This window comes from Sceloporus occidentalis, unplaced genomic scaffold, assembly GCF_023333645.1.
Source record: "Sceloporus occidentalis isolate IW3139 unplaced genomic scaffold, rSceOcc1.0.p SCAF_11, whole genome shotgun sequence".
Classification (NCBI taxonomy): Eukaryota; Metazoa; Chordata; class Lepidosauria; order Squamata; family Phrynosomatidae; genus Sceloporus; species Sceloporus occidentalis.
The window spans coordinates 16,252,436-16,269,399 of record NW_028316991.1 but is presented as its reverse complement, the minus strand read 5'-3'; the positions used below and the strand labels follow the sequence as shown (position 1 = coordinate 16,269,399).

The 16,964-nt window shown below is 35.6% G+C and overlaps 1 protein-coding gene across 1 annotated transcript in view; it reads left to right on the top strand.

Moving 5' to 3' along the window:
• The window catches only part of LOC149305636 (CUB and sushi domain-containing protein 3-like), a 403,051-nt gene that overhangs the window by 255,292 nt on the left and 130,795 nt on the right, over positions 1 to 16,964 (top strand). Inside the window, exon 33 of the mRNA XM_089477264.1 lies at positions 4,304 to 4,420. Coding sequence (XP_089333390.1) covers positions 4,304 to 4,420 — 117 coding nt within the window. The remainder of the gene's footprint in view (positions 1 to 4,303; positions 4,421 to 16,964) is intronic.

Sequence of the window (16,964 nt, the reverse complement as noted above, 5' to 3'; positions counted from 1 at the left end):
AAAGTTCCAAAGGAGATCCCTGAAAAAAGTGTAATAATAATAATAATAAATGGGATTTCTGTTTAAAAATTGTAAATTAGGTACCCAAACACCTCAGTGGCACCTAACTTGTGGAAGAAATCCTGTGAATGCTGAAATGCTGTTCACTAAAGTGACATATTATACCTTCTATCCTTTACAAAAACAATATATAATTTGTGTGGGTACTCTAAACATGGAAAAGGGGAATCATGAATGAACAAACATATGGTAAAAAAAAAAGGGGAGTAAAGTCCTGTGTCATTCTTATCATGCAGTTTGTTCCGAGAAAAACTGTTATATAAGTCTATCTCAGTTCAGTTCAGCAATTGTATTATACAGCATACATCTTGTCATTCTTAAATAATTCTCTGTGTCCGTGCAGTAGACCCTGCATTTGCATGTCTATGGCTTCAAATCCATCACATTTGACAACCATCAGAAATGCATTTGAATCCAAAAATACATACAGTTAATAACCAGTGTTTTTCTAGAGTAGCAAATATTGTCATTTTAAAATTGTACTAGTTTGTCACAAACTCATTTTTTTTGCTTGATTCATTGAAAGGAGGGCAGTACGTGACAGCTTATAGTAAACACATCTGTAAGAATTTATATGTGATGTGTGGTTATGGAACATGAAAGTAAAGAGGACAAAGAAAACAGTGGAGTTAGAAATATAATTCTATTGGTAAAAAAAGGTCAATTACTTTCCTTTTATCATATATAAATTAAATTAGATAAGATTATTTATGTTCAGTTCTAACAAATTTTTGGGAGAATTAGTAATGGATTTTCTATTTTTCGGGATAAGGAATACAAATAAAGTTATCTATCTCTATTGTTTATTGAAAAATGTGACTGCTAATGGTTAGCGTCACAAAAATGTGTATGAAAAGGGAAATTGAAGGCCTCAAGTCTTAGTGGGGACTTCTGGCCACTTGGTCAACAAGAGTGGAACGCTGAAATATATTTTTACACAGCAAGCATTCTGGGCTTCTAGAAAAGTAGGAGAACAGGAGGCAAGAAGGACAGTTCTTCTTAAACAGGGAATCGATACATTTTGATATCTGGTAGATCAAGTACTCCCTCATCTGGTCATGGATTGGAGGGACTTTGGTCCAGGGATAAATTAAAATGGTTTATAAAGAGTAATTCATGTGTAAAGTTTTAAAATGAAACATCAGTAAGAATATTCTGATTAATAAGAATTGCTTTTTAGAAATAACCCCTGCTTCCAAACATCATTAGCTGTAATGCTCTCATATACACTGTTTGACTTTTAATAAGGGCTCTTGAGACGGTTTTATTATTGAAAAGTGAAAAGCATCTGTCTCCATAAGCAATGACACCGAATCTGCAAGTCATGGATTATTCTTGTCAGTGAAAGTCCAGGTGAATGATCATAATATTGATTTTAGGTGTAAGGCGTTAGCTGCTTTAAGATACATCATCCAAATGTTAGAGAACTGTAGGTGAAACCTTTAATTATTGTTAACCTGTTTCCTGTGCATTAGTTTAGAAATAAAATCCAGAATTGTTTTAATTACGTACATTTTCACATGGCTGCAGTTAGCTAAAACATAAATATTTTGCACCTGATTTATGCTCCAGAAAAGTTACATTATTTGTGATTAAGGTGACTATGGCTAGGTAATAAAAATATGGGTGTATTTACTAAAAAGTTGTGTGTCCATTATCCAACGTAAATGCATTAGATTACAAGCTCTTTGCAAGTTAAGGCTAATGCCTGTAGTTTAACAATCGATTTCCTACAAGATGGTTCCAACTCACATGTTCTCGCCATCATTTTGATAATGTCCTCTATAACAGTTAAATAATTAACCAAAAAAGTAATAATAAATCATAGTCCACCTACTTGCAATGCAAATAATCTTATTTGAGGAAATATTTTTACTCATTTTAGATTAAGTAGCACCTTTAAAGTGCTCCATCACTTAGCCAGACCAAGACCTTAATATGGGGCCATCTTAGAATAGAGTCTTAGAATCTGTTCACTGTTTCCTTTGCTTAGACTTTCTTTGTATTAAGAACATACATGTAATGAGCTTATTTACAGAAAAAATAGAAAACCATTTACTTTGAGTAAAGATTTAATCTAGCATTTTATCCAGTAAAAGTACGAGAGCACATCTGAAGATGGCACTGTACTACTGAAATATCATGGTGGCTGAAAATAAGCTAAGTTTAGTGAGAAGTCAGCAATACAGTAAATGATGTCTGCTGGATATAAACATCTTGCGAAGCATAGTCACGGAATCAAATCAGATTTTCCAATAAACTCCACAATGCTGCAAACAGCTCTCTGGAGTACAGGCGACATATGGGAAACCGAAATCAAAATGAACTTATTCGACTGCACCAAAGTCTAAACGTGTAATTTAGGAAAGTATGACAGTCGCTTGCATGGCTGTCTTTATGTAACATGTAATTGGACGATATTATAATACTAGACACGGACTAGCCATCTGGCAAACCGGGCTAATGACTGATGGGCCGGTGGGACTGCATACATAACTTTACTGCTGGATCATTGGATTTGTGGCCACTGACTGGATAAACCCAGCCATACACTGCAAGTGTTACCATATAGCCTGAGGTTAGGGTTGACGTATGTTATTGAGTGGCTACCGACCCCCCAGTCTAGCCCTGTTGTCTACATATACACCCAACCAATCCAATACCATGTTTAATTTAGCCATGTGATACCTATAAAAATATGCATGACATTTATTTTATAGGATAAATATAATGATGCATCTAAACAGTTATTAATAAATATTCTCTAGCCATCTATCTACGTAGATAAAAATAAAAGACATTTCTGGGATTAGCCTCGTCTATTGTCAAGGCAGCAACATGCATGAACCACTTAAACATTCATGACCCGAAAAACACAGGGAAACACAATTTATTAAAGAAGGGCCTTGTTATACTCCAGGTGCAGCCTCTATAGACCTGTAGTGTGTTGTAGTTTTGCGGTTTATCGTGTATAAAGAGGAATTGCTTAGGTGTAAGTACCATGTTACCCAGTTAACCCCTTTATGACAAATGCATTGGTGACAATGCAAGTACATTTACAGGCTGCATTTTCTGGAAGCCTCATAAATTGCCGCCAAACCACCTATGGGTGGTTAAAAATGACGATCAATGATAACCTGTCAATCATGCCCCCTTACCCTGGATTACCCTCAAAACACAATTTGATCTTGTGCCAGATAGAGAGGAGGAAAAAAAAAAGATACAATATACAATTTTCCCTGTATTTTTTGTAATTTATTATATTTTATACAGTGCACAAAGAGTTAAGTCTCAAAAATGGTCTTGAAAGACACCATAGTTGTGAAAAAGCTCTTGTCCCAGGCCAACCTCAAAACAAACAAAAATACCATTGTCCTGAAAGGGTTAAATGACACATTGATGCATTGCACATATTGCGTTCATTTGGCATAGATTTAGCAGGAAACCTTTTATTTCTTTACAAGTTCCTGTAAGCAAATGTCTCAATACATTTAACACATAGGTGAACTCTATCATCAAATGATATAAAAGCCTTTTACTTTTTTTAGAGTGTTTCTCTGTGTATTTTTAACCTCTGAGTGACCGAGCGGGATGTTAGACATTTCACCCAGTTTCCTGGCATGTTCTGCCTGTTTACATTTGGTGAATTGGTCATTTTCATGGATTTTTACATCTCTCTCTATATCAAAGACTATGGGAATTGTTGGTCATGCTGGGTGAAGCTGAAGACGAAGGTCCATAATACAGGGGCTGAAGTCTGTCTGGACCTTATTGCCCAGCAGAACCAGACTAGGTATAATAAGGCTCCCATGGCACTGTATAAATATGGCCGATGGCTGGATATAACAGGCCGCACATTACATTTTTATGCTCACATGGTGTGCGACTGGGGATATCCAGCCACAGGCCACTGCAGCAACCAGGGGCATATCGGGTGAGAATGGGGCACCAGGCCAGATGATCAGTCCGGGCCTGCTGCCCAGGATGAATGGCAATTCCCTTGGTAATCGTCCATTCATGTGATTGGAGGTGATACAATACACAGTTTTCTGAATTATCCCAGTATAGTTAACATTGTGGAATTAACAAATACATGTAATGTAAATACACACCAAACCAAACAACTTCTCAGTTTCCGCAAAACATGTTTCAGAGAGCATCAGATCTGTTATATTACACATTATAATATACTGTAGATGGTTACTGCTGCTTTCTAATTAAGCATTTTCTGGTTCTTGTTCAGCTCCGTGTGGAAGCCACTCTACTGGCTCAGAAGGCACCGTTTTATCACCAAACTATCCGAAAAACTATAGTGTGGGACATAACTGTGTGTATTCTGTGGCTGTCCCAAAGGAGTTTGGTAAGTAAATTGATATCTACAAATCTATTCTTCACATGCATTCTGTCACAATAAGTTACATCATGTCGGCTTTTTTGTTTGTTTGTCTCATTCTTTAATAAGAAACATTCTGATACGAAATTTGAAAAGATTAATAGTTTGATCCATTCAGCAAAATCACTCCAATGGTTGATATAGTGAAATACCATTCACTATTTAGGTGGAAGCAACACCTCAAATTAGAAGTGTTATTACAAACAAATTGAACAAGCACGTCAACGATCATATTTTCTTAAGGCGTTTATGAAATGGTTCGCACAGCAGGAGAAAAATAAAAATATTAGGAATACAATTCTAATCTGGAAAGTTGCAGTATAGATTTAAATTGAGTTTGGCTGATGGGAGTGATAAAGGCCTCTGTACGCCTATGAAGATATTCCATTAAAAATCAGCTGTTTCTGGCTGTGCTGGATTTCTGATTTCATTAAAAAAAACAAAAAACAAGGTGACCCCAAACTTTCGACTGGCATATATATATTTTATATAAACTATAGTTGAAGTTTAATATGCATTGTGGATAACAAGCAATACATTTTGTGAAAGAAGAGTTACATTTATATATATGGTGTCGGGATTTAGAAGGTACGGTCCTATGTAGCACATTTAATGTGTGGTTCTCTATAATATGATCTAGCCGTTTACGATTCTAGATTTTTATGTGACGTATTTCAGGTTCTTTTTTAAAAAAACAAAGTTGTAGTGTAAATTGTAAAAGTATTCCATAAGTATGAGTTGTGAAAGGTGCTACACCATTTATTTGTTGGCGTTTGAAATGCTCACCAACTTATAGATTCTTCTAGTTTTCTCATTTCCAGTCTGGCACAGAAATTGAGCTTTGGGTTTTGAGGTACATTTAAAACCAATTGGGAAGCAGCAGAAAGAACCATACTCTGAAACATCTACCGTTAAAAAAGATTCTAACCCCTGAGAGCATCCCAAAAGCTTTATTCACTAAGTTTTGAGTTTGCGGATGACTTGTGAGTGGTAGTTGTTGGTACTCACTGATCTCAGTATGCATCATTGAGGCCAATCCATGCACATTTCTCCTGCAGGAGTATTTAGTTGGTCCTGCGCAATGGACACTCAAGAAATCACTGATTTTGCTATCGGTTATTCAGGTTGTGATCAACCCTTACTGGAAGAAATCGCTGGAATTGGCCCTTAACAATGCACAACTAAATTGATGAGGTTAAGTGCTTCATCAAACCTCAACACACCCGCTCAATCAAAATTCAATAAGTAAAACAACCTGCTAATTTCCATCTCAGGTCTATCGTTAGGCCGGCTTGTACCCTTTCTTGAAAGACCCCGGAGTACTGAAAAGTTTGAAAGATTATACATGCTTTTCTCAAAGAATAACTTTTTAGTCTTTTTGGTTGTTAATTGGACTTGGAGAAGTTATGTTATGTCTTGATCTGTGAACACTAGTCAATGAAAAGATATCACAATCTTCTTCAAACTATCTTCTCTGGAACCATTTGTGTTCCTCTAAGCAAAGGTGAAAAATTCACACTGAAAAATTAAACAAACAATCTATGTTTCATAACATGTTCAGGATCTTCAGTTGCTGATGGGAATGATAATCAGAATGATTATGATTGTTGTTTGCGGTACTCGCTGTCACAGGTGGGAGAAGTTGGTGGTAAATCAGATATTCAGAGTTCCACTGGAGAGCATGCAAAAATCACTCCAAGCAATGTTTTCTATGCAAATGTTTAGAACAATGGCACAAATGGCATCTGAGTTGCTGGTGGCCAAGTTGCAAAATACTATTCATATGTCAAGCAGCTACATATTGGTACTGAGGGAAATTACAAATTGAGTGAAATTATTCATAAACTGCAAAGTGATGTCTTCTCGATCAAAAAGTATGCCAGGCCTTTAAAGGTACAGTTCTACAAAGCGGCAGGGGATAATCTCCTTTGGAACATGGTGTGGACCAGATGGTATTCTCAAGTACCATTGCCAGATGAGGTTTTCACTGTAATAAAGAACAGACGTATTTTCGTTAGTAATACACAGAGACAAAAAAAATTGAAAGGATGTCCGGTAATTTGTTTAATCCTAAATTTATAGCAAAATTATTCCGCTTTGGACTTTTTTCAGGTAGCTTAATATGTTTGATAATTCCACGTCGAATAAATACAATAAACCATCTATGGTCCAGTTTTGGATATTTAGTAAATTGTAAGATAGTATAATAGGATTTGGCATTGTATGTTTATTTGTGACCTTATGGGTACTTTAACTTTTTTCTTTTAATATTTTAATAATTTGTTATTAAACAATACTGATGTTCGGAGAGTATTAGATCTTTGAATAGTAAGGGCTCTGAGAAGTTTCTAGGTTAGAGATACTTGTTATGAGAGCAATTTTAATGTATTTTAGGAGATCTAGAAAGACTCTTTAAAATTAATATCTAACGTAACTTTGTCCAGAATAAATAATTAGATTTAATACTCAGACATTAAAGGAAAAATTATAACAGATCCATAATTCTAAGGGATACCTAGAGAGAAGTAAAGAGACACCCAAAGACAGCTGAAAGCCCTGATGGGTAATAATATTTGGTCAGCAAAATCTAGTAGTCCTTTTACTCCCTCAAACTAAAATGTGGGAATTTGGAGCTGCAGCTTTCTAGGAGCCCATGATATAAAGGTAACTATAGCTTCATTTGTAGGTTGCTTCTGTTGGAATAGTTTACTGATTTACATTTAAGTGGTGGATTGTGTTGGGTAATCTTGTAATTGGAGATGGATGTTGCTTGTCCATTGAAGAAACAGTAAGTACTTGGTGATGGAGTAATTAGGGGGATGGTTGGGAAAATAGACTAATGACTAATTAATGAATAAAGAAAAGTTCACATGGTAGGTACTGATGATGAAGGGCGATGGAATCAAAAGCCATGTACTACATGATGTATGGAGGAAAAAGATCCATTACAACCTAAAGTTTAATTTCATTTTATCTATGAACATATTTCTTGATTTATTTATTATGTTATCAGCTTGCGTAATATTTTTCTAGACTGTAAACGGTACATTTAAAGATAGTTAAATGATTGGTTCAGATGCAAAAAACTGCATTGTAATTTTTATTTCATTGGTATGCAGTCTTTTTATATGTACAAAAAAAAAAAAAAAAAACCCGGTCAATGAGGCATTCAAAGTGTAAAGAATATGAAAATAATTTCCCAACGCTCAAACTAAATTCTTTCATTTGCATGGCTCCATTACTATAGAGAAAAAGTCAGTGCAGTGTAGCCATTTCCAATGTTTCATTATTCTGTCATATAGAATCACAGCTGCAATATTTCATTCCATGACAGATTTCGGCTACAAGATAAATGATTCACAAAAGCACACAGCAGGCCACAGGCACACTGTTTTGTAAACATGCAATCCTCATCAACACTGACACTCTCCCCTGGACATTTCAAAGGGGTGTAATGATGTTTAAAGGGGCCGTCTAATACCCCTTACAGCCCCATCATCAAAGAATCCATATTAAAGTATGTTGTAGATATTTTAATATGCATTCTTTACCTATAAAATATGTAGATAATTAAAAAATAACTCATCTGGTAAAATGCTGCAGCTCCAGGGCTGCAGCTCACAGCCAGCCTCCACTGCCCACATTTTGTGACAGTTTTGGCTGCTTCAAGCAATAGATCGCTAACTGAAAAGCGCTATTTTTTAATACCAATGGGATCTTTTTCTGTGTATGTGCAGTGGAGGTCATGTTAGACCCCACTGGAACTCTTGTGCAAGCCGGCCACGGAGCTGGCTGCGGGTAAGTATGTGTGCGTGTGCACTACTGTACAAAATACCTGTTTGTCCATTTTTTGGAATAAACAGGATTTTTAGTCACAATCAGGTCCACTGCCACTTTGTTTTCACAGAATTTCACCTGTCCCAAGATCTAAATGCATCTTTTGAGTCTCATATAACAGGATTCTGAGCACTCTTCTCCCTGTCATATATTTTAAATGGTTCTGTTACAGGATATATTTTCATTTAAGTTTCTCTATTATATTTCTTGTATGCGAGTCTATTTTTGCTGCTTTCAAGCATGGTTAACCTTTGGAATCTTAAACAGCGGGTCTTTTGGAGCACAAGCTATGTAAAGTGTATCACAAATTTAGGTTTATTTGCTCTGTCTTCTTTCTATTGATTAAAACGTCAATTTATGTACAATCTGATTGTTCAGTGTCTCGGAATCTGCTGACACTATATAAATACTACAATAAGAATAATATAAATGAAACACATTTTCATCTAATTGTTAAAATTTTAGAAGTTTGTGATTTTTTTATTTTAAAGCAGATCTGACATATAGAATAAATATTTTTCATGAGCCAATATAACCCAAATAACTGTTTATATATTGTGATAAATGCAAAAAATGGGTTTGGAGTATGCAGCAATACTGCTTTTATTGGACTAATATTACATTTTTAGTATGAGCTTTCAAGAGCATCAACTTCTCTTTATCAAGCCCAGATCAATATTGTGGGGGGGGTTCTAAGCTTTCAGACGTTTTAGAGTATATTTTATATTTAGTTAGGGATCTGCTTTAGATAAATACCCCAAAATTCCCATTTTAATGTTTCAAAATAGGTTAATTGTTAAAAAAAATATATATATCTTATAACTGCTGAAACATTGAAATAGTTCCAGTAGCCGTCATATTTTGGGAGATGTGGATATGAAGCCTCTTGAAAGTATGACAGTTCTTTATTTTGTTAATCAAAATATTCCGAAGTGACTGGTTTTTGTACCGGGTTTTAGTTATGGATTATAATGTGCATGGCAAGATTGTCAGACAAAATGACTGGTTTAACCTTTTTAAGATGTTACAGCAATAAGTAGAATGCATCTAAATTTAACATATATGGAATGGAATAGAGGCAGTATACTTTTTTATTTTGCATTGTTTGCCATGAGATTTTTTACCTTGGTTCCATCTAATGAAGAGAAGGTTCTGGAAGCTTATTTGAATTTTTTTAGGCTCAATAACGTTCACTAGAGACTCCATAACCTTGATATAGGGGAAAAATGTTTTACTGGATTATAAACATATCTGGAAACGTCCCCAGAGTTGTACCGCTCCTATTCCTTCTAGAGGGCAGAGTTAGAACTTGGATGGGAGTGGAGGGAACCCAGGTAGGCAATGGGCATGATCATACATAGCTTCTCTGCCCAGAGATTAAAGATTTAAACCTGTTTGAGATTTGGGACCACATTGTCAACAAATTCTTATCTGGTGGCAACGTTCAGGATTGAACCCCGCAAGAATCAAAGCGGCACAATTGCAGAATAGCCTGCAGAACAGTCTACTATCTGACAGCCTCACCAGCGATGAACGCATGTACTTAGGACTTTAATTATTTTTTCCATTTTTTTTTTTATTTAAAAGCCACTTACCTGATGAATATCCTTCAGCTCCTAAATTATTTATGAAAATACCTAAAATGTAGAAAGTAGATCCCTAAAGATTATAGTTGTTTGTTAAGTAATAGCATTGTGTTGTTTATATGCTTGCTATTATTTATTATAAGAAAACAAAGGCATGTACAAAAAAAAATAACCAGGCTGTTAGAATTGCTGTGTAAAAGGAAAAAAAAGCTAATTGCTAAAAGCAAACCATTATACATAATGCTTCTAGATAACAACATGTAACAAAACGATGGCCAAAGAAACACAAATGTAACATTATTCATAATAGCCTTAGTAACAATAATACATTTTATGTCATTATTTTCTATGCTAGGCTGTTTTGATAAAAAAAAAAACTATTATTTGGATTCAGTGGGTTATTGAATTTGATTAATGAGATGCTTTTAAAAATTGCCCTTATTTTCATTTTTGTGCAAAAACTCACATCAACAATAATGATAAATTAGACATTTAATATAACATGTTGACAGTGCATCAGTTTACTTATTATAGATAAGATGTTAATCTATCTAGGAGTTAAACTTTGAATTAAGTAAAGTATTGAAACTTTTTTTTAATATAAATAAACATTTGTAGAGCACACGTTTTATATAATAAGAATTTTAACCAAGGGCACCATCACAATTTTTTCTATCATCAAGGCTTTGGTCCTCTCCCTGTCATGGCCCACCAACCTGAAAAAAATACAACTGCTCTTCTCCTAGGTCCCAACATTTACAAAAAAAGAGAGGCCACCCTGTGGACCTCATGTTTAAAAATCCCATCAGCCTTCCACAGGGCCCCCCTTAAGGACAATGGGCGGTCCCTAAACCCATTGAAAACAATGCATTTTTAGCCCGTACAAGTATGGGCTTTGTCATTAAGGGGTTAAAAGGTACATATGGCTTCCCCCCTAACTTAAAAATAATGCATTAGTGTTTATTGTAAGGTGTCATCAGTGTTGGAGTGTGGGGGCTCCAGTGCCCATTCAGAATTAATGTTCCTTATACATGTACTGGATGTACCCCACTAATAGCGGCCTTATTGTAACATAATAGGTAAATTAACCAAGGGCATATTTCTCATGCTGTTCCTCCAGCATCATGTTTTTATTTTTGCAACTGAATGTTCTTGAGCTTATTGATGATTCTGCTTACTGCTTCTGAGGAGCCATCCATGTGCTGATCATCATTTCATCACACTTTCCAAAATGCAAGGCTTGGTATAATGTTCAATAACACATGTAAGTAGGGTTTTGCACACTCATCAGGTGCATATTGAAGAGCCATGGGGTAGGGGATGACAAGTTATTTTAAACCCTACAGAAGGGTTTATTTAAAGTACTTCCTCTCTGTGACTGCCTAACTCAATGCTGAGCACCAGGATATGACACCATATCCTGGTGCTCAGTGCATTTTATTGCTTTAGTATGGAAGTCATGCTGACTCAACACAGTCCTCAATAGTGGGCTAGTCGGGAAAATTAGAGATCTCTTTTGTAACGGCACATTGAGCAGCAGAGCAACGAGGGGGCCTGATTCCCAGGACCAGCCACCCTAAATCTTGTGAGCACAGGCCAGAAGCTTGTTTCCACTCTCTCAAATAGAAGTGCCTTTTTAAGTACTTAGCCTCCATTCCTGTTTTCCTTCTGATAGAAAGATGATGCGCATAAAAAATGCAAAGGTGCATTACTTCTACTTCTACTTTAATTATGCCATTACCCATACAAAATATACATGCAAATTCATGTTAATCGATCTATTTTCCTTTAGCAAATGAGAGGAGAATGGCTTTGTCACTTAACAAACTCCATTTACCAGATGGTGCACGTTTTCGTTTAAGTCTTTCAGAGGAACTAAAGCTCTTACTGGCTTTTTTAGAACTGAGTAAAATTATAAGATTTCAGACATATCTAAATTTATGTATGCAAATATTTGTTCATTTAATTATGTATAATGTCCAGAATTTCCAGAACATGTTTAGCTTTGGGTAACTCTGAATTATATAATTCCAGTCTCTCTTTATTCAGAAGAGTCACATCTTAATCGAGTTCTGAGAGCACCTCAATAAGATGTTTCTCTGGTTTTATAAAATCCTGTTTCAGTCACAGGTTTTAAGTTTTTTTCATTTAACAGTGTGCACATCCTAGCAAGTATAAAGGATATACTTACAATGAAAAGTATACACTATGAGATCCCCTTCTCCTATATGTCCAGGATAATCTCTGGCAGTATTTTCTAATATATTTTCAATAGGATTTTTACAGAGGGAAGTGCACAGTCTTAGGTGCAAGAAGCTCATGAATAATCTGTGAAAAGATTGTAGCTATGGTTTAAAACATGCATGGGACAGGCATAACGCTATCTTGAATATAAGTCGAAATCAAAGACTGATTAATAGTACGAATTGCAAATTTACAGAATTTTTGTAAATTTGTTGATTCCTACAAAACCACAAAAACAAGGTCAGACCCCCCCCCATGAATCGGACGAAAACTAAGCAAAAAGCTCAGAATTTCTGTCTAAAATTCATGGGCACACATTCACTCATGCTCTCTCACACTCTCCTTCCCATTCACTCTCTGTGAAGTGAAGAAAATTAGTGTGTGAGAGTGATTGAGTGAGAGTAAATGTGGGCTCCAGGCACCTTAATTTCATCCCCAACTTAAAAATGCCCCCGAATTTTTAGCTGACCCAAATTGAAAGTGAACAAACTTTTGGAACAAATGGTCCAAAAACTAACCAAAAAATAGTTTTTGGCCATCAGCCCCACCTACTGATGATATTGGTCCTACCCACCAACAACATTGCACTACCTGACGAGGGAGCGCACTGGAGAGGGAGTTCCAATGTACGAGTATAAATCTAGCTTAAAGTTCTCATATTATGTCTGCATGAGCCCTGATTGTAACTCATTATAAATGTTTATGTAAGTTTATTGCTAAAAAATAATTCAAGCATATATGCATATATTTTTACCAGGTACAGGTGATCCAGCCCAGCGAGGACTGGGTGCGGGGTTAGCCCAAGTGAGACTTGAGTGGGTAGGAAGAAGGTAGTGAGTAGGCTGTAGCTGGTAGGGAGTAAATAGGATGTGAGCAGAACCTGGTTGGGGATGAGAATGGACAAATGCTGCTCCCCTTCCCGGAGATTGAAAGAATGACCTGGGGAAGCATCTACTCCCCCGGATGCTCCAGGTCGTACACAGCAAGTTCCCACAAAGGTTTGTATGAGATCACGATACTTCCTCTGCATAAACTGATTTATGAAGAATAAAAATTACGGCTAGCTAGATTGTAATCTCTCGAGTGAGGCCCTCAAAAACTGTAAAAACAATGGATTCCCCATCCATTTTCAAAATGCAATCTAATATCGTTGAGGTATTATTTTTTTTTTCAAGTTTATTTATATTGCAGTTTTCATTTATAGAACTCAGAATTGTGATTCACTCAACAAAAAAAATCTTATTCTAATTAAATGTTAAAGTGGATTAATTAAAAGTGACAATTAATGAGTGGGTTTTACATATGGTTTCCTTGTAAAATGTACTGTTAGGGCAGGGTGTAGGAGTGCAAAGAAATCTGAGTAGGTCATATCACATCATACGCCTCCTATCTATGAATTCCTTGTCTTTCTTGCATTCTATGTTGGCATCGTTTACATAATCAGATCATAACTCACAGCCGGAGAGCATTTTACTCAGTAGTTCAAAGCCTGACATGGATGCCAGCTGAGCAGATGCCTGCGAAGAAGTTAGCATAGGGTAATTCTACAGGGAAATTAAATAATTCAGTATACTTCCTCAAACTGAACTTTAAAGAACCAGAAGTATTGTACTAAGAACAGCAAAAGGAAATCAGTGTTCTACACAACCTGCATTTTTTATGAATACACAGGAACCGCTATATTAGTCTAATTATTTAATTGCTTCACAATCTAAAAAAGTATCAGATGTTTAATCAAATCTTGGCGCGGAACTTTGGTGAAACGTGGGCACTGTGAAAGCAGTTGTCAGATTACAACTTTACTATATTACGTTGTTTTATAAATATAAATGAGACATATTTACTTACCAGGCTGCAGTTTTTATGTGTATTGGTTTTTTTTTATGTGATGGGAAAGTTCCAGATTCAATGATGTGTCCGTTCACATGAACCGTTAAATATTGGTATACTTTCCTTGTCTTGCCTTGGAGCTTTCCAAATATCCAAAGAAGTCCTTCATCTCTTTTGATGGTCCAATATTCATTAGAGTAGAAGCCATATATATTTTTTTAAGGCTCGAGAGGACCTGTCTTCAGATGCAATACAGCACGTTACATCTGAAGGAGGGACCACCAACTTCTTGTGGTTCAACTATTATAGTAATATGCATGTTTGGATCACAACAACAGTTAAACGTGCAGCATTTGTGAGCTACCATAAGTTTCCATGCATTTTAGAAGACTTAAATTACGGATAGCATTTTTTCGGGTGAGCATCCTGTTGAATTACTAAAGGCTATGTAGGTCTTGCATAATGTTTAATTATTGGTGTGGTTAATTTTTCTATGTACCTGGCTCAAAAGTTTCCATCCCTTGTGGATTTTTTATGCATAAATGTAGAAAGTAGAGTTGGATAAAAAGTATGCAAAAACTCACAATTTTGTCCAATTCTTGCAGTAAATGTCAGAACGCGATGTGTCCTGATAATTGCATGATGATGTCCGCATGGTATAAACATCAGTACACATGTAAATGACCACAGAATAATAATTGTTTCCATGGGGCAAAAATAGCTATTATCTGCTACGTTTCAACTATGGCCAACAGTCTCCATCCACCTCATCCATCTCTTGACAGCAGAAGGCTGCATGAAAAAATAAAAAATAAGAGCCATGCAAAATGTATAAAGTCTTTACACGCCATTACTCCATACAATCCTTTTATTGTTGTATTATTTATCAGAAAGTTCATTTTAGAAGGACGCCTACAATTTTTCATATTTTTTAGGAAATTATCTGGATTTTGTCTTTTCCCCATAGACTGGGTTAGCTTTAGAGGATCTATATTTACTTTATGCTATGCACAACCTTTAAGAAGCTTACTATGGAAATAATTAGCTATTAGACATTCATATTTACAGCTTAAAATTGAAATAAAAAAATGGATGCTGTAAGGAGAAAACAAAAAAGCTGTCAGAGCTTTGTCTGGAATCGAATAACCAAGGTTACATCAATGTGGATCCTTTTTTACATCAGACTACAAAACAATGTTGGACTCTTTTTTTTTATTGTACTTTTTTAAGCGGCTACATTTGAGAAGGACAAATTTCGAGTGGTACGATACAAAATTTAAAAGGCACTGAAATAAAAAATTTAGCACAATTAAGAAAATAAAATTAAATATATAGAATATAACACTATAGAAGAATGCCAAGAAAAGCAAATCTCTAGAAAAAAATATCTGTAGAGGTAAAAAAGAACAAGAAACTTCAAGGAGAATGGTTGCATAATACATTAATTAGCAGGGCTTGGCAGTATGTAAAGCTATGTTAACTAAACTGTCAATCCTGCAGTCAAGGTTACATATAAAATGACATCTCCTCTTCTATCTATAGGGAAAATATGTTATGTGATTTACTACTTGTTGTATCCTGTTTACAAGTGGTACAGTGCTTCAGAATATGATGTCACTGTATAGTTTAATGAAATTAATAATTAGGGGATTTAGCCAGCAAGCTTTCGCAGTGTTTCATTATCAATCTGATCAGCAAATGCAGACTTTGTCCGCATTAAACACTGATGGCTAAAACCGTATTGATGCTGTGCGGTAAATTGTGTAGCCGGTGAAAGGGACAGTCTACCCATTTGTGTGTGTGTGTATATATATATATATAAAGTCCAAAATTAACAATTGCACTCCAAATGCCAAGTTTATGCCCGGTGCCAAATAGCTGTAGCAGTAAATAATATAAAGTCCAAAAATAGTTACCGGCACTCCAGGGACTTTCCAAATAACGACACAAACAACTTCGGTTTTCAAGTCAACGTTTCAGTCTTGTTTATTTCAGACTTTCATCAGGACATCTGATGAAAGTCTGAAATAAACAAGACTGAAACGTTGACTTGAAAACCGAAGTTGTTTGTGTGGTTATTTGGAAAGTCCCTGGAGTGCCGGTAACTATTTTTGGACTTATATATATATATATATATATATATAATAAAACATATTGCACATTGTCCAGTGTTGGGTGCAAATTGCTGCTGCCATTGAAACCAAGCAAAATAATTTGGTACTGCAATACATAATCTGGTGTTTTCTTGATAAAAAACCTTTCAGAAACTGTCTTCTAAAGTTCCCCAATTCTTTAAGTGGCAGCAGAGTGTGTTACTTGTCTGCCTGGCACTCGGTGGGTTAGGCAACCTTATTGAAACAAATAAATATAAATGTTTACATTTCTAACATCCCACATGAGATATGGAAACAAGCATTTTCTCATAAGCATCTGTCACAACAAGAACGTCAGCTGAAAATAAACTGATTGGTATTCTGACTCAAAGAGATCTGCATCTCTGGCATCTGTATTTAATCCAAAATGTTTAATTGATATTTTAACACAATCAGGCATACACATCACTTTTACAAAAAAAAATATTAAATTATGAATACATCTTGGGATAGGTTTTCAGATGGTTACACACAGTTTTAGATATAATTCTTCCTTTTTCAACTTGTGCCGGGGTCTAGTGCTGCATCTGGAGTCCACTTTCAAATAGGTTATGTTATATTAACCAAAAGATTACTTAGAGGAGCGTTTCGAGAGGAATGTTGTTAAAGTGGTTTTACCACCATATAAACCACTATAATGGTTTAATCAATAGCATTCCATTGTTTGTGTTGTTAAAGAAAAAAAAAACCTTTTAGATCGTAACATCTGTATGACTGGTGTATTTTTTATACAAATACCTCGTTGCATAACTCCCAAGCATCCTATTTCTGGTGGGACAGTGACGATTTTCTGTCACTGTCCCACCAATCACCCCCGTTATATTGCTTTTGGGCATAGTGGGGATCATGGGCCGGATTGGG